This window comes from Phascolarctos cinereus, unplaced genomic scaffold, assembly GCF_003287225.1.
Source record: "Phascolarctos cinereus isolate Bilbo 61053 unplaced genomic scaffold, phaCin_HiC Scaffold_9;HRSCAF=440, whole genome shotgun sequence".
In the NCBI taxonomy this organism is placed as follows: Eukaryota; Metazoa; Chordata; class Mammalia; order Diprotodontia; family Phascolarctidae; genus Phascolarctos; species Phascolarctos cinereus.
Window position 1 is genome coordinate 154,695,199 of NW_027556402.1, and position 26,879 is coordinate 154,722,077.

At 34.7% G+C, this 26,879-nt stretch overlaps 1 protein-coding gene across 1 annotated transcript in view; it reads left to right on the forward strand.

The window, feature by feature from the left end:
• The window catches only part of ATP8A1 (ATPase phospholipid transporting 8A1), a 282,797-nt gene extending 261,605 nt beyond the window's left edge, over positions 1 to 21,192 (forward strand). The window contains 4 exon segments of the mRNA XM_020990843.2: positions 9,221 to 9,309; positions 9,992 to 10,084; positions 19,360 to 19,451; positions 20,513 to 21,192. Coding sequence (XP_020846502.1) covers positions 9,221 to 9,309; positions 9,992 to 10,084; positions 19,360 to 19,451; positions 20,513 to 20,610 — 372 coding nt within the window. The 3' untranslated portion in view covers positions 20,611 to 21,192.
• The last annotated feature ends 5,687 nt before the right edge of the window (positions 21,193 to 26,879 follow it).

A 26,879-nucleotide genomic window follows, 5' to 3' on the forward strand; every position in this document is an offset into this window, starting at 1 on the left:
TTAGCTCTTCTCAGCAATACAATGATCCAAGACAATCCCAAAGGACTAATGATGAAGCATACTATCTGCCTCCAGAGAAAGAACTGATTTTATTTGAATAGAAACTGAAGCATGCTATTTTTCACTTTCTTTCATTCTTTTTCTTTTATTCAAGTCTTCTTGAACAAAACAATTAATATGAAAATGTTTTACATAATTGCATATATGTAACCTATATGTGCTTACCAGCTGAGGAGAGGGAAGGAAGGATGCAGAGAATTTAGAACTCAAAATTTTAAATAAAAATGTTTTTTAAAAATATAATAGGGGCAGCTAGGTGGCCCGGTGGGTAGAGCACTAGCCCTGAAGTCAGGAGGACCTGAGTTCAAATCTGGTCTCAAACCAAACACTTGACACTTAACCAGCTGTGTGACCCTGGGCAAGTCACTTAACCCCAATTGCCTAGAAAGAAAAAAAAAAGGGTTGTGCATTCATTTATACGAGGGATCTGCTAACACCCATTGATAGATACTATCTATCTTTATCTGCGTTAATACAAACAGAGTATGCAGAAAGAATATAATTTCACTTTATTCTGCACTGGTCAAAGGGCATTTGGAGCATTATATTTATTTCTGAGCACCATATTTTAGGAAGGGCACTAACCTCTTCCTTCTTTCTTTGTAACAGAAGTCCTTACCTCATTCTTCATTTTTAAAAAAATAGGTTATCTTAAGTTCTGTCTCCCTCTTAGCTCTATGCTTCACATCATAGCCTCAATCACACTCCTTTTCTCAAGCCTTAGAGAAAGAGGCAGCCCTTCTTGCAAATACAAATCCCTTTTCTTTTGCCTTTGACCAAATCTTTTTTTTCCTTTCCTTGTATCCTCAGCACTTGCACTTAGCACAGTGCCTGGCACATGGTAGGTGCTTAATGAATACTTACTTATTGATTAAATGGGTGACCATACATACCTCAAATTCATCTATGTCCAAAATCCAGGTCTCTTCCTAACTTCTCTATTTCTATTGACTTCCTAGTCACCCTCCCTCAAACCTGGCAAATTATCCCAAACTCTTTTCGTTTCCTCACACCTTGTATCTAATCAATTTACAAGTTCTGTTGATTCTCCCTCTACAGTATATCTCATCTCAGGCCTTTCCTCTTTATTCGTACAGCCAGATCCCTGGCTCAAACTCTCATCACCTCTTTTCCTGGATTATTGCAAGAGCATCTTAATTGGTCTCTCTGCTTCTAATCTGTCCTCTCTGAATTCCATCCCCACACAGCTGCTAAACGGATATTCGTAATGCCTAAGTCTGCATATCACTCAAGTCCCTATTCAAAAAAAATTGAAAAGGAAGCAAAATTTGGTCCTGGCTCCTGAAAATTCCACTTCTGTACTTCTCTTATACATCCTAGTGCCTTTTCTCCCAGAAAAAATAAAAAGCATCACTTTGCTTTCGAGCTCCTCCTTGGACTATTCACAACCCTATACTCAGATTTCTTATTCAGGCCCTCCCCTAAAATGCTCCCTACTCCAAAATTGCCTCTTCTCTCCAACTCTCTCCCATACATACATAAATCATATATCTATTCCTTTACTACTATGCTACTATGGAGTAAACCTTAGATTTTATTTGTTTGTTTGTTTAGGGGTAATTCACACCAATATTGGAATTACTGTCATAGGACTATTTAATTTTTCTGAAATTATGGAGTAAATTTTTTTTTTATGTAAGGACATTCTCAGGATCCTTTGCCTTCTTCCTGTCCAGCCTTCCAGAACTTCACACAGTCAAGGAAAACAAGGGTCAATGACTTGACACCACACTTCTGAAAGACAAAATTTAGCAAAAATGATTCTTGTCCACAAAATGTTTAAGTCAAATAATGATACAGATAAATATTTAATGTGTTTTACAGTAACTGAATACTAAATATGTTGGTATTAAAAGGGGGACTTAAAGATATTCTAGTCCAAGCTCCTCACTTTACAAATGAGGAAACTGAGGCACATAATGATGAAGTGGTATAGCCTTGTACCTGGAATCAGGAAAACCTGAGTTCAGATCCTGCCTCAGCTACTTAGCTTTGTGATTCTGGATAAGTCACTTAATTTCTATCTGCCTCAGTTTCCTCATATATAAAATGGGGATAATAATATACCTCTTTCTCACAATTATTGTCAGGATAAAATGAGGTAAAATTTCTAAAGCACTTTGAAAACCTTCAAGCACTATATAAGGATAGTTATCATTATTATCATTGTTATTATTCTACTGTCACATAAGCAAATTACAATAGTCCTGGCTAGAACTGAATGTACTGGGCAGCTAGGTGGCACAGTGGATAGAGCACCAGCCCTGGAGTCAGGAGGACCTGAGTTCAATTAAAGCCTCAGACACTTACTAGCTGTGTGACCCTGGGCAAGTGACTTAACCCCAATTGCCTCCCAATAAAGAAGTAAGTGAATGAATGAGTGAAAGATGAATGTATGCATGAAAGAGTGGGTTCATGTTTTGATGGGATTATAAAGGATCACCTAACTAATGTTTCATTTGGGAAGATAGGAAAGGTTCAGAGCTATATGGAAAAAGTAAATGAGTCTGAGAAAAAGAGCATTCTCCAAGATATGCCTTGTGGGCCCAGCATGTCAGAGATTAGAGGACAAAGGGAAATGAAAGTTATCTGGAGCAATGTGGCCATTAGCTTTGGAAAACGAGAATACTTTGGATTTCAGAGATCACTTCAATATGTCTGAGAGCTTGGTCTAGTGAAGAGAACACTGGAATGTGAATCAGCACATGCGTGAATTTGCATCCTCTTTCCAATGTTTACTGGCTATATGACCACGGTCGATTCATCTCACCTCTTTGAACTTGTTTCCTCATTCATAAAAAGGGGCATGATAATTCCAGTAGTTTTAAGGATTAGATGAAACAATGTAAATCAAATGAGATCATGCAATTTTCAAATTTTAACACACACACACACACACACACATATCTGTATGTTAGCTAGTGTGAGTATCATCTCTGAAGCTCTTCGTACCAACAAAATACCATGTGGACTTCATTGGCATGTGGCCTTAAAATGAGTCACAACCTTAAAGAATGGTCAAAAAAAAACTTTTATACCTGATACCAATCCTGTAAGGATTCATAGACAGGAAGAACAGGGCTATTTCAATATTGACAGATTTGGCTTTCTTCTTACCACCTTGATTACCTAGAAAAATCTCCAGATCTTCAGGGATACTCTAGTTATCATCACTTTCTAAAAAGAAAAAAAGTAGAATCAGGTGAATGCCTCAAGCATCCAGGTATTTCACCATGCTTGATATAGCATGGTATGAAGGAACCATTGCCAGAAACAGAATGTTTTCTTGAGTATGGGATTTTAGAAAAGGTTTTACTGTTATTGAGTGGTCCTCTTGTGATCTGTGACTGAAAGCAAATGCTCCCGAGAAAGCACTAAATCTCATGGTTTTTCAGACTCAAACTAAAGTCCTTCCCAAAACTATGTTCCTCAAATAGGGAAACTAACACTACACGAATATCCTTCAGAGTAGTCAGGAACATTTTCAAGTGAACTTATGACACATTAATGATAAGGTTAGGATACCATCTTTATCTCAAAAGGGCAGTGAAGAAATGTATCATGAAAGGTTCTGGTAGTTTTTATATTTTAAGAAGCTGCATTTTAAAAATGTCCTGAATAAATTAATTTTCTGTTTCCTGGAATCAGCCCTAAATTAAGAAAGAATGAATGAAGTGAAGGTTCCTGAAATTGTCTTCAACTGATTATCCAGAATCACAGAGTTGCACAAGACTTTAGAGGCCTTCTAGTTTGACTCATATCTGAACAAGAATCCTATCTCCAATATACCTGACAAGTTATCAACTATCCTTTGCTTGGAGATCTCCAGTGAAGGGCCACTCACCACTTCCTAAAGGAGTCCATTCTACATTGGTTTGCCTAATTGTTAGGACCTTTTCTTATATCAAGCCAAAATGTGCTTCTTTGCAAATTTCAGAAACTGTTCTAATTCTGCCCTCTGAAGCCAAATAAGATATGTCTATGCCTTCTTCCACGTGAAAGCCCTTCAACTACTTAGAAACAGCCATAATGTTCTCCTTAGCCCTTCTTTTCTGCAGACTAAACATCCCCAGTTCTTTTCACTGATTTTCCCATGGCATGATTTCAAGGCCACCTTTATTGTCCTCTTCTGGACAATCTCTGGCTTTTTAAGGTCCTTCCTAAAATATGATTCCCCAAAAATGAACACATACTTCAGATGTCTCATCAAGGTAGAAAACAATGAATCTCTCACTTCTAGAGTCCTGAACACTATGAATTTCTTTCTTTCTTTCTTTCTTTGTTTTTTTTGGGGGGGTTTTGGGGGGGTTAGGCAATTGGGGTTAAGTGACTTGCCCAGAGTCACACAGCTGATGAGTATTATGTGTCTGAGGCCAGATCTGAACTCAGATCCTCCTGACTCCAGGGCTGTTACTCGATCCACTGTGCCACCTAGTTGCCTCTCAATTTCTTAATATATCCCAACACTACATTTATTTTTGGTGGCCATATCACTGTTGACTCATTGAGCTTGCAGTCCACTAAAACCTTTTTCAGTGAATTGTTGTCTAGTCATGACTCTCAAATTTCATACTTATAAAGTTGATATTTTGAGCTTGGGTACAAGAAGTTGTATTTATTACTAATTAAATATCAATTTATTGTATTCACCTCAACATTCTACCATGTCAAAATCTTTTAGATTATTAGCTGTCTTCTGATATGTTAGCTATCCCCTTCAAGCTGTCATCTGCAACTTTGATAAGTATGCAACCTTTGAGATCATGGAATCCTACCAATTCTTTCTCAGAATTCTTTGAAATACACTATTCAGTGAGTTCTTAGTCCACCTAATTATATCATCTTCTAGCTCATATAGCTTTCTCATTTCCACAAGAAAAGCATGACTTTGTCAAATCTTTGCTACAATGTAGGTAAATTCTAGCTACAGCATTGCCCAGATCCAATAATCCTACACAAAAAAAAAAAAGGAAATTGAGTTTCTTAGGCAAGATCTATTCTTGATGAAGCCATTTTTGTTGCTGTTTAATCATTTTCTTTGAGACCTTATTTGGGGTTTTCTTGGCAAAGATACTGGAGTGATTTGCCAGTTCCTTCTCCAGCCCATTTTACAGATGAGGAAACTGAGACAAACAAGGTTAAGTAACTTGCCCAATGTTCCACAGGTAGTAAGTGACTGAGGCCAGAGTTGAACTCAAATCCTCCTGACTCCAGAGTCAGCACTCTTTCCACTGTACCAACTCTCCTTGAAGTAGCCATGCTGGCTCTTTTTTGATGATGATGAAGAAAATGATGAAAATGGCAACTAACATTTATAAAGTGCTTACTGTATGCCAGGCACCTGTGCTGAGCTCATTACACTGCTTCCTATTCTAGCTATTCACTAGTCATATCCTTTAAAAATACAGTCAAAAATTTTGCTGAGATTTGAAGTCAATGGCTAGTCTACAGTTTTTTAGAATCTATTTTCTTTCTTTAAAAAAAATTCAAGTCCATGTTTGTCCTTCTGCAGTTAATTCTACTGTTACTCTAACCTTTCAAATATCACTAACAGGGATCCAGCAATCACATCTGCCAATTTTTTTGAGTACCCAAGGATTTAATTCATCAAGGCCTCATAGTTTAAACTCATCAAAGGCAGCTAGTTGTTCTTTTATTGTCTTTCTTTCTTGAATGTCACCTCTTTTTAGCTTAGTATAGTCAGTGACTAACATTTGATAACTTCCAGTTCCCTGACTATTACTATTTTTTTAAAGTTCTTGACTGTGTCATAAATAGATGGAAAATTTTAGAAGTGCTCTGTCCCTCACATTTTTCTTGTTTTCATATCATGCAAAAAATCATGGTTAAACCTATAAGGTATCTGAATTGAATGAGGTTACATTTGACTTGGAAGGCAGCTGGGCATAATGCATAGAGAGAGCACTGGACTTCAGGTCTGGTAGACCTGAGTTCAAATCAGACACTTAAGAGTTGTGTCCCATGGGGCAGAGAGGTCAATTAAGCTCCCCTTGCCTCAGTTTCTTTAGCTGTAAAATGGAGAAAACAATAGCACCTATATGTCACAGAGTGGTATTGAGAGTGAAATGAGATGATAATAATGTAAAGTACTTTGCTATTATTTAGTTTAAAATAAGAAAAAGGAGATTTTAGAAAAAAATGAAGAGGATTTGACTGCTCTGGGGTGCTCAGATAAGAGATAGGAGGTGGGAGGTGGGGGTGAGAAGGGAGAGATGAGAAAAGAAAGAGAGATGTTCCACTCTTGTTCAAGTGCCCTTGAACAGTTGTGAAAAATTTGTGAAACAACTAGGGCTTGGTTCCCCAATACTAGAGATCTGTTTCCCTTTGATGGTATCTCGGTCAGGATTGCCACTGTTTGCTTAGATAGAGGCCAGGAGCTCATGGATTCTAAAAAGTCCTTTCTCAACAAGTTCACACAGAGATTTTGCAGAATAATTCTTTGACATAACTTGAGTTTTGAGACACTCTGCATTTATTTTTGAATTCCCATTTGTATAATTTTGAGTCCTTGTCACTCTACAGAGACAAGAGGTTATTTGTTTTCCCTCCTGGGCTTGTTGGGCCTCCAATTTACCAGGCTTTGCAAACCCTGATTTTCTGATTCTTTCTGAAGTCCCCCGGGAGCCACTTTTGTGGCAGATTCCATTTGGTTTCACAAGGCCTAGAGGCCGGGTGGGGGTAGGGGCAAACTTGGCATAGACCACAAATCTCACACATTAGGAACAATTTGTAAACTTCGAACAGAGGGAGCCAGAGTCCATCCCCAGAACAGGCTGCTCCTGTTACTGCCATTGTCTGAAAGGGATTGGTTTGCCATTTCCCAGATGACCTGCCTGTGTGTGGAGAGATGTGAAAAGTTAGAGACAAAAATGGTTTCTACAGAGTGAGGGGGAGCTTTCTTGTGCAGAAAGGAAGGAAATACCTCTGTGGGATTTTATTTTTTTCCAAAAAATACAAAGAGGCTCTCTGTCTTTAATGCGAATGTCGGCTTTAAATCTTCTAGGTTTGGATTAACTCTGCAAAAGAAAAAAAAATCTGACAGGCTTTCAAATATGATGCAGAAAAAAACTTTTTTTTCCTGAATTCTTGTTGTTCATTTGTAAAGCCAAAGGCTGGGTAGGCTGTGAATACTGGGCAGCAGTTGTCCGTTCATTCATAGTTAGCATTACAATGGTCAGAATTAACATCCTAAAACCTACATCACTACTTCTGCTATTTCACCAGCAGACATTTAGTACAAGGTGGCAAAGGCAGAAAATAAACCTTTCCTGTCTTACCCAGGAAAATAAAAACATTAGAAATGAAGCCAGGCAAACCTGATATTTTAGATTAAAATACCTAGAATTATCTTGCCTTTTACATATATATGTATATGGAAATATATGGGGGAAATGGCCTTTCTACAGTTATCTTACTATAAAGCTTCCTAGGAAACAAACCACCAAACCAGCACCCCACCACCCCCAGCCTTGATAGACACTTCCTATTACACTGTTAGTGTTGGTTTTAACAATTGAGAATGTCAGCAAACATGTCCAAGATCATGTTTTGCTTATAAAATAAAGTGACTTTTATGTGAATATTTTTCTTCTCATTTGGTTTCAGAAGTATATGGGTGCTGTTTTGTGAAATCCATGGATTACTGTTTAATTTTATTTGCAGAATTTGTTTGTTTGGGGGACCATTTTGTAATGGTTTTGACTTTATTTTTTAAAGGAGTATTTTCAGAACTGCTCTGCTTGGTGCGGACAGAATCTGTGCCCCAGCGCTGCTTATGTGTGTGCTGAATCTGTTACGTAGGCAATGAAAAATAATACTTCTTAGAACTAAATTGGATGCTTGACTATGACTATGTATCAGTATTAATAGAAACTCTGAAAAGCAACAGCTAGACCCTTCATAAGAGTTGTCTTTCTCAATTTCTGAATATTTGTTTTCCATATATGAAAAGAAAATAATGATATGGATGATGGTGGAGCAACAGTCCATAAAAATTAAATTCTTGAACTTTTCTTCAATTGTCTGCAACATAAGAGGTTTCTTTTCCTTTTTTCATTCCTTAAATGTTAGTTGGCTACTTTTTAGAGAAAAGTGTAACAGTATTTTTCTTAAATGGTTTCCATTAGAATCCACAAATTTTGCTTTGTAGAAGTAATTAGACCCTAAGAAATGAAGTAAGAATTTTCTGGTGCCATTGTGTGGCGCTGTTATTTTTAATCTGTATAATCTAATTATGTTACAAAGCCATTTTTGTAGTATAATTGCAGGCAACTAACAGTAATTTATTAATAACAGAATCATTTTCTTTGGAACTATAATATTTCTGATATAGATACTTGGCGTGTGATCCAAAGGCAGGTTGTTTATTTTAATACAATTTGTTCTCATTTTACATGCAAGTTATTTACTTTGGCACTGGCTCAGCCATAACAGGTGTGTTGAAGCAAGTTATATAATTAATTTGAAGAGAAGAAAACTGATTTCTCTCCAGAACCAGCCAAATGCTTATTGTTAGTGATATCTCTATTTTCCCTATGCTGTAGGGAAATTATGTTACATAATTATGATATTACATAATTTAGCTAAATGCTATAGTGATGGGATTTTGAAATCAAGTTTTATTTATTTTTGTTAGAGTTTATTTTTATTTGATAATTTCATTGAAAGGTGTTGGAAAGTACAAGATTTTCTGTTGAGGGTTTGGGGGTTTTTAGGTTTTAGAGTTTAAAGAAAATATTATTCAGGCCTAGTCTGGGTTGTATTTGGACTCTTGCTTGAAAATAATGGAGCAGGATATTCCAAGCTATTGAAAAGGCACATAGGAACGTCAAGTTTATTATCTCCCTCTAATGTTCATGATCAACGGAGAGAGAAAACTCTATTAAAAGAAGTTTACACAGCAAAACTTTAATACCATTAGAATATTGTAGAAAAGAAAGGTATTCTGAAGATTTAATACATTAAAATTTTCACAAATTTGGTTCCTAAATCAAAACATTTTACATAATTATGCAAATGATTATCAATCCGAAATGCTAGTCTGAATGGTTTTTTTTATTCAATAATATTCAAAGCTTTTCAAATTATTTTAAAAGTTTATTTGTTTTTATTTATTCAGGCAGCCATGCTCTTTAGTTCTGGAGTCTTCTGGATGGGACTATTATTTATTCCTGTGACATCTTTGCTTCTTGACATTGTATACAAAGTGTAAGTTTATCTGTCTTCGTTGTATGTCATTAGAGACAGGAGCCTACCTCTGTATAACTGACCTATCTCTCTACATGTGAGGTCATCTTCAGAGCTTATTTTTCAGCAGTTCACAAGGTTTAGTAGTATTATGAGATTAGGAGAAAGAAAATTAAGAGAAGAAAGGGTGGACGATCGGCTGAACACATGCCACCCGCTTAGTAGAAAAACTGGACTACTGCAGAAATTCCATATTAACATTGGGAAGCACTGCACCGAGGACAATTGCTTGGAGGTTTTTACTTAAACCATCCCAGATATAAAGGAGATTGATGTAAGAATTTCTTTCCCTTTGAATGCATAAGGTTTCTGATGATACTGTGTCAGTTTCTTTTCATTGTAAGAATGTTTTAGAACATTAAATGCTCCCACAATATAAAATTTTCACCTTACATTGACTTTGTATTTTTATTTAATATTTATCAATGTTTTCATGTTAAGCCAAAAATATTTTTCTGTAAGCAATTTGCATGATTATTTTAAGATTTAAAAGGAGCACAGCTGAGATTGTTTATGTAATTGTTGATCTTTCTAAGGTGATCATTGTACTTATAAATCATTATCATGGTATTAAACTGAATAGCTAGTTTTTATATTTTGACATTTTCAAGGGAATTTTCATGTGAATCTTTTTTTTTAATAGAATCAAGAGGGCCACTTTTAAAACACTGGTAGATGAAGTTCAGGAGCTGGAGGCAAAATCCCAAGATCCAGGGGCAGTTGTGCATGGAAAAAGGTAAAAATTCAAGTGCACCTTTTTTTTTTTACACGTCTATTCGTAATTCTCTGATGCCTAACATCATAGGAAATTATGATGCAATGTAATCATGGCACTAAGCTTAAAAGGTAACCAAAATAGAAGGTATATATAAACAAAATTAATATTTAACATAGGTATTTAACAGCAACACTAAAGTCCTGCTGCATATTTGTTTTAATTAGGACTCTGCCTCAGGAGTACTTGGGTTCCACTTCTGACTTGTTCTGGGTGTGTGACCTTGAGTAAGCAGCTAGAGACTTTGCAATGTCCCTGGAAGTTCTCTAAAACTTGAAGTTTCAGAATTTGTGCTGATCCACAGTGAAAGAAGTTTCCTCCTGGGAAGTTCCCAGGACCAGTGAAATCCCAGTTCCCATCTCCCAAAAGTCACAATTAGTCTAAATTAATTAGTTTGGTTTGGCACTATAAGTCTTAAATTTAAGGATTCAAGGTGCTTAAATTCTTAGGGCTCTGGACAACTCCCAAAGACTCCGAAATACTTAGAAGATGCTGACCCACACTGGTACAACAAGTTTCCTATCCTATAATGAAAGCACAGGTCCATTCTCTCGCCTAATCATTTACAGATTTCAGGATGACATTCCTATCTCCCATACTCTAGTTCTGTGATAATGGGCAAGTCACTTGACCTCTTGGTGCTCCTTTTTTTCCTGAGAAGCTGGTAGGTACCCTGTCTCATAGAATTGTGAATAATATTATTTATTAACAAAATTAAATGGCAGATATTGGTAATAATGATAGGCTTCATCCATTAAGTAAGTCTCTCAGTTTTAGAAGTTACTGACTCATGTGAATGCTACTTAACTTAGACTTTTGTCATATAGCGATCATTTAGAGAAATTGGAACATTAAGTTGCCCACTAAATAAAGGTGTGAGAAATGGAAAGTAGATTTGACATTAAAGCCTCAGGAGCCACATCACTGACCCATCTACCAAAAAGAGCGGCCCAACTTTCCACTAAAAAGAAAAGGGAAATTGATTAAATTAATGGCTAAACACTTCCCTACCAAAAAGGAGTATTTGATCTACAGTTTCTGCTGTCACTGTGATGATGGCAAACCTGAACAACATATTCTCTCTAAAGAAAACAAAGAAGTAGGGAGAAGGAGAGGAGGGAAAGGAGCTAGGGAATAAAGAAAGGGAAGGATCAGGTCAAAAGTCAAAAAGAAATTGGAAGAAAAAGTCACTAGAACCAGCTATTATATCAAGGGGGATAAAATAACTTGGTAATGTGATCAAAAAAGCAACATCAATCATCTTTTTAAAATAATTGCCCATAAGAATGGTGTCAAAGACTGGAATTGCGCACATGTCCCATTTTCCAAAATGGACAGTTCTGTACAATATATTTCTATGTGTTATTCAAATAAAGGGAATTCTGCTTACTACAATAAGCTTTCTACTTACACCAGATCATTAAACCAAATAGTATGTGAAGTCTTGGGGAGAAAATGAAGCAGTCAGTTGGCACTAATATGGATTCATGAAGAATGAGTTATGCCAAACAACTTCCTATTTTTTTAAGGGTTACTAGGATGGCATATAAAAGAAATTCCATAACAGGTGTCTTATTTTCATGTAGGCATTAACAAAGTCTGCCAAAATATCCTTTTAAACCAGATACATGGATGGGATAGAAACACAATCAAAGGGATTCAAAACTGCTTGGATAACAACATTTAAAGAATACTGACGAACTGATTGATGTCAGCCTGGCAGGAAGTCTATAATAGCATGCCACAGGAGTTGATCTTTGGCTGATCCTTTTTAGTTATTTTCATAATGACTTAGAGAAGCACTTGGTAAAAATAAATTCTAAGTACTATGTAAGTTTGAGTCATTATTATAAAGACAAAAAGGCATGCTGTGTCAAATGTACAGGTGATGGAGAAATAGGAGGAATAAATGATATGAAGGATGATTAAATCTAGACTTAAAAGGAGTCTATATTGGACTATAATAGCAAGATGAAATTTAATATGTATAAATATAAAATCAGGCTCTTAGGCTCAAAAGAGTAATTATAAAAATGCTAGAGACCTGAATTCACAAGTTTATATTAAAAAAAAAAACTTGGGAATACCAAACAGGTACAAGCTCAGTGTGAGACAATAATGTGATGGATTTAACTACATTAATAGAAATAGAATGTCAGGTTATTGAATATAATAGCCCACTGGTCAGACCACATCCAGTGTACTGTGGCCACTTCTAAAAATGGTATTTTAAGAGGAATATTGACAAGTTAGAGCATATGCATCCAGAAGTTTGGAAATTAGAATGATGAAATACCTGGAAATTAGATCATGCATAACTGTTAACAGAACCTGAAGAGGTTTGAGGAATGAAATATGATAGCTATCTTCATAACTGTTACATGAAAGAGGGTAGAAGTATGTTCTGTGTTCTTACAGAGGGCAGAACAAGGAGCAATGGATAAAAGGTAGAGGGGCACATTTCAACCCAACATGAGGACTTTTCTCCCAGTTAGAGTTATCCAACAATGTTATGAGCTGCTTCCTGAAAAATTGAGCTACTCACCACTACCTGTATTCAGAGTCTAGATAAGTACCAACTCAAGGATGTCATAAAGGTGATTCCTGTGTTGGATAGGAGATCTGACTAGGTAATCCCTAATTTCCCTTGCAACCCTAATATTCTTTAGTCCTCTGAAATAAGGAGGTAGAAGTAAGGAAAGAAACAGGAGAAACCAAGAAGAAAAGGAGGAATTTGAAATATGAAGGACTAAAGATAGAACATTTGTGAAAGCGACACCAAAGGGACACAAGAATAATGGATTAAGCAATGAATAAAGCTATTCAGCAAGGATGTTGAATTGGCATGCCATGGTTAGATTTAATTCATCTTTTGGTTTTTCATAGATTTTTCTCCGCTATCTGGATATAATGTTAATTTTTTTAAATTAGCAATTATTCACTAAATCATAGTTAGGACCTATATTAATTCTTCTGAGCCTACTTTTAGGTGATATTCCAAACAAACTAGACAGAAGTGAGCTCTTCCCTCTAAGATTTAACCTAAGAGATGAGTTCTCAGATAACAGTTTATTCATCAGATCAGGTCATGGGTATATAAAATGTGATTTGTAATTCTAAACAGACTAAACACCTACTGGCTTCTCTTAGATTTCTCAGAGTTGTGGTAACATTTCAAGACACAATTGTCATTTTCACACTCAATCAACACAATGTGTCGACTCAGCCTAGATTCTGCTTTTAATTGTCAGTGTGTATAAAGCTTTCAGCAAATTCTCCTTTACTTCTGAACATTAATGCCTTAATCAAGGCAAAGCATCCATTAATTAAAATAAATAAATTGTTTTAATAGAATTGTAAATGGAAACCTAATTACCGAGTTTCCCAGTTTTTATTCCTTATTGCGGACATAAATCAGAGTTTGGTCATCAGTCCTATGTGTATATAATTAATGCTTTTAAAATAAACTTTAAGTAACCTAAGCTGGCATGGAATTATCCAAAGAAGTTTTTACAAAAGAACTTTGTAAGAGAATTTTGAAAAGGGGGTGAATTTATTACTTGCTTTGCCTCACAATGACATTTGACCTGTCCCCCAACCTCCATTTTAAATTTTACAGGCTTTTTTTTTTAAATGTCAAAATTGTGTCAACAAAAATATGATATTCTGTGTCTATCTCATAAGCTCCTGGCCTAGCAGAGATATAATTTGAAGTGATAGCTAAGTGAAAGATAAATATGTGGGACTAAGGCTAGTTAAATCTTAGAATTATTTCACCAAGAGTTAATACGCAACCATTGTGCTGTCATACTCCTGGCTATTCCTGCACCAACTCACTACTACCATCTGGGTCTAGTTTAAGCCAACTGGGTATCATCACAGAACTAATTGTGGACAGCAATCGACTGAGATACCACGATTCCAGAATTTGATGTAAAAGAAATATAGACATGGTCGTCACTTACATGTTGGAGGTTAGTTTTAATAAGTTGAACAAAATAACTTGCCAACTGAACATAATAAAAAAATATTTAAGTTTACAAATACACTAAATAACAAAATATGAGTTAGTGGATAATGAATTATTAACTGTAATGTATTACCTATTGCTGGTGTATCTAAAAAAGTATTGCTTTTCAAATAATATGTCTGTACCCTCACTTTTCACTGAAAATTCTGTGCTGCTCTATTTTAATGATTATAGAAATAGTTCATCTGTTTAAGTGGCAGTTGGAGCTAAACTTTTAATTGAATTTCATAATTTTGTGTGACATCACCTAACCACAGTACTACAGAGGGCTCTAGGATATGGTACAAAATCTAACATAGCCTAATGTTGAGAAAGAGAATAAATGTGATATGAAGTAGATTTATGATGATGTAGGTAAAGAAAACTTTTCTTCTTTTTCTGTGGTGGGCTTTTGCAGCAAAAACACAGAATTTTTATTTGTTTCTTTTTTATGTATCACATATTTTCAGTAGAGTAAAAGTTATTACTTTACAGTAAATATTGGTAACCGTAAATATCCATGGCACTGAAGAGCATTTTTTAAATATAACAGAGTCCTTGTTGAAAGGCGTATAAATTCTAAGTTGAAAGGTTCGCTATAGGTGAAATACTAGAGAAATACCATTCCTCATCATATAATGTTTACTATGCTCCCTCCTGTGCATGGCATTTATATTTATATGCTGTGGTAAAGAATTAACTATTAAATCGAGACAGAACAAAAAGGCATGCATATCAATGTTTGATATTTTACATGACAAAGTATCATTTCTGTGTGTGTATTTGTACACACATATGTTCTAGCTAATGTTCAACAATATGTTTATGCTCCACGTTAGCCTGAGGAGTTGCTTATAAACCCAAACACACTGTTAAAGGGTAAAAGCACCTGCTATTTTGTGATTGCATCTCTTCTGATTGAACTGGCAAATTAAATTGCTTGAACCTCAGGGAAAGGGAACAGGTTGGTTGCTTTTTTTTTCATTGAATATTAGACAGCCCTTCAGGCTAACATTTAACATTACTCAGCTAATGTGGAACATTACCTCGTTATAAACAGTTGGTTAGATGCAGTCTTCTGCTGTGAAGCTACAAACCTGTACAAATAAAAATGTCTCCTATTTAGAGATCTATAATAATAGAGGTTAATTTTCACATATACCTTCTAAACATATTTATGTTTTCACATTAGGACATTATATACATAGGGAGAATGGTATGAAACCTTCCAGAAATGTTTTTGATAAGGAGGTTGTAGCATGATATATTTGAAATTGCCCTACCTTGTTATTGTCTAGTCATTTCAGCATAAAACACCAGAGCTTCCCACCACCCCCATTGCCAGTGGTTCTGCTAACAAAATTAGACCACCTGCTGCTAAAGCTGCCTATTTCCTCAAAGCGGTTACATATTTTAGGGTCCCACAGGGTCCTCAGGCCTGTAATGTTATATCATTTAAAGAGTACTTATAGTTGGAAAAGTGACTATGTAAAAATAGCACCTTCTTCTTCTCCATATCTGTTTATTCCATTGCAAAACACAAATTTTGCTACTATCTGCAAAACTAATGTGGTTATGCATGAAGTCTGCATAGGCATTCCCAATAACAATGTGGAATTTTATATTTGTTTTAACTAAGAAGGACTTTAACACTCAGCGCTTTTGAAATATGTTTTTGTTGTTGTTGTTCAGTTATTTCAGTCATGTCTGACTCTTCATGGCCCCATTTGAGGTTTTCTTGGAAAAAATACTGGAGTGGTTTGCCATTTCCTTCTCCAATATGTTTAAAAGATAACTATAATCTCCAAAACTTCAGTACCATCCTATGGACATTTTGTTTTATTCATTATAATTGATGATATGCCTAATTACAAGATTTGCATTCTCCAGTGGCCCCTACTTTCAACATTCATGATATAGATATAATTTATTTTAATTTCTAAAAGAATTGGGACAAAATATAACTCTAGTTTATAACAATATAATTGGAGCCTCCACAGAAGCCTTACTCCAGGGCTTCATTGTAGTGTGACAGTAGCACTGGGTCTCAATATGATTGAGAGATGAGAGTCTCTGATGATGAGAGTCTTTGAGAGATTCTACCTAGTTTGGAAAGACTTCAAGAATAGATATAGCAACAGGCTGTATCAGCTATGTAACAAACAGCAGTGTTAAGTATGGTGAGATTCATCACCAGAAGATTGGACACCCTTCAGCAAAATGTATAAAAATGCGAAGTAGCCTGTGCTCCTTTACACATCTGCAGTAATGATGGAGTGCAGGTAAGTTAGAGAGAAGGATAGAGGGGGTACTAAAGCTTCCTCAGTTATTGGGTTGTCTAAGCAGTAGAATTTTTGTTGTTGTTCAGTCTTTTTCAGTCATGTCCCACTTTTCATTACCCTATTTGGCATAGATACTAGAATGATTTGTCAGGTCCTTCTCCAGCCCACTTTACAAATGAGGAAGTGAGGCAAATAGGGTTAAGTGACTTGCCCAGGGTCATACAGATAATGCTCTGAGGTCAGATTTGAATTCACAAAGATGAGTCTTCTTGATTCCAAGTCCAGAACTCTATCCACTATGCCACCTAGCTGCCCAGGTGGTGGAATTGGACTATTACAATTAGTCATTTAACTTTATATTTTTAATTTGCCATTGTTTTATAAAATGTGAAAAACACATTGCTGAAAGAACTGAGCCATATCCATATTGAAACTCTCTGTAAATTCACAGTAAATAAAATCAGAAAACCTAAAGATGTTGTAGCTAAATGGGAGGTTTAAAGTATCTCCCTTGGATAGACAAAGAAAGGAGTTGGGCTTACTGTGCACTCAAAGGACAGTGAGAAACATTGGCTACTTAGTTATATGACCTTGCATTCTTCACACCAAATATTGTAAGATAGACCGCTATAAATATAATTTCAGGTTATATACCAAAATGGATGTTCTTTATACCTTTCAATCTGTTATGTGACTCTGAAGCTGGAGGTCTGAATTAGAAACTCATTCATGAAAGCCTGCCTATTCTCTTCTAATGTTTTCATCACAGATAACCTTGATACATACATAAATAATTCCATCCACTATAGAATATTTACAAAGAAACATGGACCCCAATTGCATAGGAGGAGAAGGCACAAAAAAAGCAGTAATCTACACTGGTAGAAGGACTACATATATCACTGAAATCACAGCTCTACCTAAAGTATCTACAGGAATAGACATCTATTATGTGCCTACCATATGTACAACATTCTAGCCCAAGGATGGCGAACCTGCGGCCTCGAGGCCACGTGTAGTCCTCTGGGTCCTCAAATGTGGCTCTTTGACTGAATGGAGATTTGTTCTGTGAAGTTTGGATTCAGTCAAAGGGCCACACTTGAGGACCTAGAGGGCTACATGTGGCCTCAAGGCTGCTGGTCCCCTCCCCCTGTTCTAACCCCTAGAGAGACATAATACATCCTGCTCTTGAAGAATTTAGAGTCTAATAGGAGAATAAGCCAAACAGAAAATGAATATGAAATACTGCTTCATAAAAAAATCCATTTAACTTAAAACACAAAGAACCATGGGTAGTCTAAGGAAAAGGGTCAGAATCAACCAGGGAGATCAGAGGGAAAAAACTACCTTTTAAATAATCAAAGCCTCTAAAATAGCAAATAATCATTTTAGATGGTAAAATTTATCTCTATAATCTTAAGTCAGTTCTGTCAGAGAAAGGAAACTATGTAACAGTTTTAGATTTCTTGAAAAACATTTGATTCCCTTTTTTTATTCTCTCTGATCCATATTTTCCATATCTATCAATGAGAGCCAATTTTCATTAGCAAACAAGGGAAGGCTGGCTCCATTGTAAAGTTAGGGTATATTGGTTATCTTAATCATCAAAATAATGTGAGCGATTTTTAAATCAAGAAATATTATTCCTTGAAGCATGCTTTCAATAATTACATGATTAATTATATGAATTTACTTTCGTCAGAAAGACTAGTAGGGAAATCTATTGAAAAATAAATATTTCCCTTTGCTAGGTTATATTGTATAATTATTTCTAAAAATAGTTTGAACTTCACATTTTAAAAATAAAATTATAAACACATTTTCTGTTACTACATCCCAGTAGTATTTGAATTATTCTGACTAGAGAACTATATACAATATTTACATAGTGTTAATTTCCCTTCTTTACATAAGTGTGACATCCTCAGGGATTTTTTTTATTTCCCAAAACATAATTTTGTACCTTAAGAGACAATATGAAAAAAAAACATGTCTATAGTTAAGAGGGTTTTTTTGCCCCCGGCCAACATGATATGTTTAGAATATTATTTATTGTAGAATACGTTTGAATCTAATAACTCAATTAACAGTATCTCAATTCTTCATCTGTAAGTGATATGCAGGTATCTTTACTGTTTTCTCATTTATAAAATGAAGAGATTGGACTAACTGACCTCCAAAGTTCTTCCCAAATCTTAAGTCAATGATCCTATAGTATGCCAGCATAACTGACGTAACTTAAAACGTGCATGGAACTGATTCATCCTTATTCCTCTCCTAAGATAATACCCACAGTAGAAATATGTTCCATGGTTTTGTGATGTTAAAGTATAAAATGAATAAATGCCATAGAAGGATAAAGCAATTGGTTACAATGTTATTGTAATATTATATTGCAATTGTATAATTACAATATTGTAATATAATATTAGAATGTTATAATAATATTACAATATACAGTATTATTATCTCTTATTACAACAGATTTTTCACTCGGGCTTTCCAAGTGACTCATTGTACCTGATGTAGTACAAATTGATTTAAGAAGTCTTTTCAGGCATATCTTGAGCCATAATTATTAAATTAAGCAGAAATACTGAAAATCATCTTGTTTTTTTTAATCCCCAGCCCTTTTGTCCCCACTTACTTACCTTAAGTAAATACAGGAAGTTAAAAATAAAAGTTTCCTTTGACTGAATTATTGGGTACAGTGTTCTCCTTCAACTATGAAAACAGAACTTAAGGTGAGGTGTATAATACAAACTGGGATTACGTGAATCATCTTTTTTAAAAAGGCAAAATCAATAGATTACAAATTTCTTAAAGAAATAATTTGTTTACAGTTTGTCTATTTATTCTATTGGCCCATAGGTTAAGCTCGTATATCATTTGCATATTTTATTATATATAATTGTGTGTTTCACATGTTTGCACTTTCTTGGTAGTCTAACAGAAAGAGCACAACTTTTGAAGAATGTCTTTAAGAAAAATCATGTGAACTTGTACCGTTCTGAATCTTTGCAACAAAACCTACTCCGTAAGTGTTTATCTTTAATTAGTATTTTTCCTTAAAAAAATGCATTGGCATGATTCATAAATACTGTTGAAATAAGGTTTCTGTGGTGTTATCACAATATGAAAATCATTGCCTGGTACAAAAAAAATGACATCATTGCAAAATAAAGCACACAATTAACATATCAGAAGAAAATTTCTTTAGCCGAGCAGTCTGAATTTATCTTTATAATATAGCTACAAAAACTAAGAAATCAACAAAACAAGCCATAAAATGTTGTGTTTCATGGTCCTTTGCCACATTTCAGAAAAGTTGTAGTGATAAGATGTGATGGGATGTGGTTAAGTAAGTATTTTGAACATTAACTTTTATAAGAGATAATTTTATTACTTCGTCTATTTTGCAAAAGGAGTGGGGTTCTTGCATTAAACAAAATGTCGTCTATTTTTCTTTTTTCACTAAAAGTATTCATAAATATACAAACACTTATGAAATTGGTTAGATACTTCTACCTCTAGTATTACAAGGATTTAAAAATAAGCACTGTTATTTAAAACGTGTATCATCAGACCCAAAGTAAATTTCTCATTCGTACTGTTAATGCTTAGTTTTTTTTATTAACTTGGTGTTATTTGCATATCTGCTTTTTTTATTTATGTGTACTGTAACTCTTTTTTTAAGCTACATTTTAAAATATACGAGACTTTTGACATAAATGGAGAATACATTCTAGAGAGCTCTGAGAGTAGGGAAACCTAAAGAAACTGCCCCATGTTGATCCTGTCCTTGGATTTCCCATCATGTTGACCAAAGAGCACATGCTCAGTGGCAGAACCAAGTTGAGAGAGGAGGTGGGCAATAGCCCAGGGGAGGAGGGCCACAGGGGAATAGGAGTGTGACCTATTTGTCTGTACCACCATGAAACATAGTAAAAGCAAAGTGTCATCATCTCTACATATATAGTTGGAATGGAACCCATAACATGTTAATATTCAAAACTCTCAAATGACAAGGATTCCCCATAGTCTACTTCCAGGTGCTCATTCAGAATAAATAATTTCTGTTTTCTTTTGTATCTGTAGATGGATATGCTTTCTCTCAAGATGAAAATGGAATAGTTTCACAGTCTGAAGTGATTAGAGCTTATGACACCACAAAACAAAGACCAGCTGAATGGTGAAAGGTGCTTTGCTTAAGAAGTGGGCTCAAATACTTACTTCTGAAAGACAACCTGCTAGGTCTTTACTGGAATCCACTAAATAATTCCAGTTCAGGAAGTTACAAAAAAGATCCGTGCTGATGTCGTTGCGTGAAGTTCAGATTCATCTATTCTGTAGACATAAGCACTGTGCGACTATACTATAACAACATCTCTTTCAAAGTTTTATAAACAAGTATTTGCTTAATCTTTGTAAACAGAAGTTGCAAATGACCTTGTGTCCTGCCAGACTGCTTACTTAAAATGAGGCTCTTTCAGTGTTGTTCTTACTCCACACCTTGGGATAAAGCTAATGCTGAGATTACTGAATATATCATATGATGACAGACCTTTACCATTTATGAAAAATGTGAAATGGCATTATGTCAGAGGGACTGGTAACAGGACTCACATTCAAAATGAGCTGAAAACCAGCATTTTTAAGGGGCGGACTCACCTTCCCGAGCAAAATGTCTAAGCAAAGCATCAATTATTGTTAGTTGTGAAAACCGTCCTAATAAATGTTTGCCAAAGAAGTTCAATAAATGTATTTCTCTTTCAGTAGCCATTTGCACAGAAATGTCAAAGGAAGTTTCCTTCTTGTCATTTTGTCAGAACTGCATGCCTGACTTTTTATCTGTAAGATATTCAGTTTGCAAAAATGAGTCAAATTCAGGTTTCGTCTATGGCTTTTGCTACTAAAATCTGTAACGTTTTGCACCTTCAGCCTTACGAATGCTTCTTTCTTCCTTGTCTTGTTTATCTGTCAGTGTCAGAGAGGTACATTTCAATGTGGCTACTCTCTTAGTTGTGATGGTAATTTTCTAATATTGTGTTTATATCTATTAGCCAGCTCTAATGTATTCCATCTTTTCTATGATGTTTCTGCTCTAAATTTTGTGGCCTGACATGGTATTGTAAAGTCCTAAGAGAAGCTTTTTTTTTCCACTTGAGAAAAATACATTTGCCTATTTATATAAGATCTCCAAAGTTTCCGTTCAAATATTTAGAATACCATATCAGATAAATGCACTTGCTTTTATAATGTACTTTAGTTTTACTTTCCAGTTCCCCCTAGAGGTTACCACTGTCTTATACAGCCAAGCCTTGTGTAATCTATATTTAAGAATGAGTAATTAGTTTGCAGTTCAGTTGTCAGAGGTAGCTACCACATTTCTTTTAACTAAAATGAATCACATGCTAACTGCAAAAACACATTTTCAACTTGCAAAAAAAAAAATCACCCATTTTACCCAAGCTCATTGCTTTGGAAATGAGGAGTGCTTCTCCTTATAAATAGGTTGTATCGATATGTTTGTTAAATGAATGTTTACTTCATTTGACACTTCTGAACTATCTATTAAAAATGCCGATTTTGCTACCAAAAGCAAGTGACAAAATATGCTTGACAAAGCATAAGCAAATTTGTATTCCCATTTTTAACATATTACTTTTATCTTAGATAAAGAGAATTACAATTTTCAGATATGTATAGTGGATTGAAACACGTGTTGCCTTTTAGTGAGTAGCAGATTTGCCTTTCAGTGGCAATAGATGCCTAAGAGATGATGGAACTTGCTTCTTTTTTTCTTAAACAAAGCAAACCCTTTTGTTGGTTTTTTTAAAAAAAATTTTATTCTAAAACACTTCCATATTAGCCATTTTGTAAGCCTTCAGTTTTTAAGAAAGGTTAGTTTGCTAAGTGAACCCTTGAGTTTCACAAGTTCACATCATTCTAAATTCAAATTCAGGGCATCTAAGGTCCCTTTCAGTTTTGGACTTCTTTGGTTCTATGGCAAAAGAATCATTTCACTCACTGTATCCACAGCTATTGTCTCCTTGCTCCTTTGCCAAGTAAATTCCCTTCCTTTCTCTGTTACAAATTTGTACATACAAAAGGATGTCACACATTCAACTTAGTTTTGGTCCAGGGTCTGTTCACTTCCAAACCCATCTGCAGAGATATAGATTTAAGGAATCATAATCCAGAAAGATCATTGAAGAGTTGAGTGTTGGATAATAGAGCTATTTTCTGAATTATGTAATCTTTAAAGTTTAAAATGTATAATGTCTAAAAATATTTATTCCTTCTTTTAAATGTGTCTTTAGTCATCCCTTCCCTGGGTCCATATATGCATTTATGTTTTATCCAATAAAGATAGTTGAGATAGAACCACAAATATTCAAAAAGAAGTAAATATATCCCATCTGAAAAAAAAATAGGGCTTTCAAAAAGAGAACTCATCTTCTACTTCTATTTCCTGCCCCTCATCAATCTCACTCTTCCCAAGACTTTAACTTCCAAAAGTTATCAGTGGGATAGAATTGAATTTTCTGGCCTGAAGAAGGTAATACTTAAATTATTGATCCATGATTTACTTTGGTGAAATTCATTAACATTAATGGGATATACCTATATAAATGATTCTCTTTAAATTTACACAAACAAACATTAATTTATCATGACTCAATTTCTACTAGCAATTGGGTTACAGTGTGGCATAGAGGATAGGGTGCTGGATTTAAAGAAAAGAAAACAATTCAAATTCCGCCACTGACACTTAGTGTGGCCAAGGTAATTTACCTCTCCGAGCCTCATTTGCCTCATCTGTAGAATGAAGACTATAATCCCTGTAGTACCTATTTCGTATGGTTGGCAGGATATTATGAAATTAATATAACGCATTTTGTAAACTTGAAAGTACTATATAATTTCTGTTATCAGTAATATTCACATTTCTATTCCATAAAAGAACATTTTAACCAAAAACAAAAATCTCCGTTTTCGTGAAATCGAATCTTAGAAAAACTTAAAATCTGCTATTTAATTATAGGGTCTTTACCTTGTTAAAGCAAATCACAGCTACTTTTAAGATTCCTTGTTACCTTCTTCATAAGAAAAAAGTTTTCATAGGATTAGTAGAGGGGAGGTACACTGATTCTACCTTCCTCTCTTTGTAGCCTGTTCTAAGGCAGAAGAATGTCTGTCTTAGAAATCAGACATATCCCATGTTGGTTTTTACTGTTAGGCACAAAGGAAACATTGCCTCACAAGAACTACTGCTTATAAATTTGAGTTCATGTGGAAATCTCAACTTATCTAGCTGCATCAGGGTTTTGATTATATATTTGCACCAAGTAGTTGCTATGTTCTTAAAAAACAATTGTTAACAGCCTAATGGTGTTTCTCAGGAAGCTAGTTGGAAAAAAAATGTAGAAATGATCTAGATACTTTAGTTGAGAAAAAAAGACTTTCGGCAAACTTCACCTATTGTTAATCAGGTCAGATGTGCAACACACTTTAACATGCCCCCTGCTCAACAGAGTTAGTTTCATGCATTTTGTGTATGCTTATTAAACTTAGCCAGTGACTCCTGCTAATTTCAAGTGAGAGAAAATGGTCAGTTATTGAACATTAACTCTTATAGTGAAACAGATTACAATTTCTGAACTCAGTATTGTGAAATTCTGCATAATGTGCAGTGCTTAATAATAACTTTGCATTTAAAATCCCCTTTTATAAACAATGCCGGCTCTCAATCATTGATTTCTTACAAACAGTTGTGAAATGCTTAGAAGCATGTCATAATTATTGTGTAGCTAAGTAATCCTCAATGATTTTTGTATGTATGTAAAATTGCCCTATGGCAGTCCTCATTTAAGAAGTCTTTCTACAAATAAATCAGTAAGCTTAGGAATAATCAGTTTCTAAAAAATTGTTCCCCCACATAACTGCTAAATACACACACACACACACACACACACACACACACACGCCAGAGGGACTAGGTTTGTGCAGTTTATTAGGCACCCATGATTAGGTGCCTAATAAAAGACATATGATAATGAAAATTTCTGCTATACCTATGAAAGATTACCATATTGTGAATTTTTCTCATATAAATAACTAAATATCATTTATGAAACTTCTACTTTGTTGAATTTTAATTAACCTTGGACATTATAAAATTGGAATGTATATTAAATTTTAAAGGAAAGGAAATGAATTTTTCCCTTTTAAAATCTTGATTCATTTTCTATGTAAAAGCAGCTGTGCTTTTGATGAGTTTATGGTTTGTCTGCATGAATTAATATTTTAAAGTGGCCTGAGCAAATGCATGGCTTTTGCTATAAATCTTGATATTTCTTTCTGCCTTCCAAAGTCATATCATAGTATATCCAAGAATTAATGTTCAGTGGGCAAATGGATTGGTCCTCAGTTTGACCTTTCTAGATGAGTAGATTCTTTTCAAACAAATTTCAGCAGATTTAACTAAATCATTTATTTGGATTGATTGACAGAATTTTGCATTTTAAAGTTTCTTGGCAAATAAACCTTTTAAGTAGGAAATATGGTAGCATTCTGAAGATTGGATTTTCATATCTGCTTATTCCTAGTTCTGACTTTCTATAAGTGAATCTCTTGTTGTAAAAATGTGACCAGAATATATAAAAAGATTATGTTTGTTTTGTTGTTGTAGAATAGAAGCCATAAATACAGTTAGCAGTGCATTTTTTCCTACCTTGAGCTTCATTTTTGACTTAAATATTTCAGTGTATATTAAGTGAAAAGTGTTACATTGAAAGCAGCAACAAGGCAAAACTACGTTTGCATTAAAGAGGAGGTAGGATTGTCAGACTGCACCACACTGCTACTGCAGAAGCTGTTGTGGGACCTTCACGGTTGCATGAGTGGATAGTTGTTTGACTCCGTGTTTATGGCAGTTTTCTCAGGTTTGTTTTAACTTGACATTAAATGCACTATGTTTTATAAATAGTTATTAAAATTTAGTAATGTTCAGTTCTGTGCAGTGTTACATGTCACTGGCATTTTGTGAATGTGCATGTTTTGACCTGCAAATTTTAAATGCATTGTCTTTTAATTGTTATTAAAAATGAAATAAAATATGTCATTACATAAAGAAAAGTCTTCATGTTTTCAATACTGGTCCAAAAAATTTCAAAATGGTTGTTTGAGTTTCTTTAAACCTGCATATATAAAACCTAAAACGTTGTACATTGTATTGCTTTGGAAAATAATTTGCCTTTTGAAACCTGTGATCCAAAGAACACGCCCTCCTTTTAAACTGATGAAGTGAAACATAATATCACTCTGCTTTGGAACTATGTATTTTACTTGTATGGAAAGAAGAGAAAGAGAAAATTGTTTTATTGTTAATTAATATTCAGTGCTACTCAATATTTTTCAGCTTTCTTTTCACCAAAATCAGTTTTAATCTAAGCATTCCTATTAGCTATAACAATTAAAGAGCAACTCTGTAATATAGATAATTAGTTCAAGCTAAGTCCAGTCATGTTGGGTGAACCTTTTTTTTTTGAGAAATCACTCATTTAGTTTACCTATTACTAATCTTCATCAAAAGAAGAGTCTCTCTCTCTCCCTTTGTGTGTCTCTTGATTTCTCTTAGTGTCTCTGTGTGTATATCTGCCTCTATGTCTGTCTGTCTCACACACACACACACACACACACACACACACACAGTTGACTTTCAGGATTAATGGGAAACCATGACAAGTTTTGAAGCTAAAGTGAAATTTGACGAGAAGGGTAAGAATTGGATCAAGGTAAAATACTAGAAATTAATTAAGGGTAGGGGATCATACCTTTGGCAAAAACAGTTGCTTCTTGGTTAAAAAAAAAAGGAAGCTGAAGTGTAGAAAGGAGTCTTACCTTTTTCTTTCTTTTTTAGAAAAAGCTGAACTTACAATTTGGAAAACTACTGAATTAGACTAAGTGAACATGGGCACAACTGGGAAAGTGGAACTTTGAGTGGGAAAAAAACTTTAGACTGCATCAAAGTGAGGTGGCAGGTTTGGTTTTTGGCTATATAATATCCAATTTCACTCCATTCCTTTCCTCCCCATTATATGTATCTATAGATTTAAAAAATACACATGGGATTATATAGAAAATGTTTATTCTTAGATTATTCCTGAAATATTAGCGTATTTGATTGAGCACTTGGAATTAATATACATTGTGCTTGTCCTGTCTACTTTAAGATATATATAATAATAGATTTTTGAAATCCTTTGCCCCCAAGTGTGGTTTACTTCTGTATACTCAGCATTTCTGACCTCATATTTCTCTATTTTTAAAAACACAAACCACCTCTTAATTGAAAGAAAAATACATCATCAACTTTGACTAATTAGAAGAGTTACTAGTCAGAAGGTGTGGAAAATACTGAATATAGAATAGAGAAATTTTATTTTATTGCTTTCAAGAA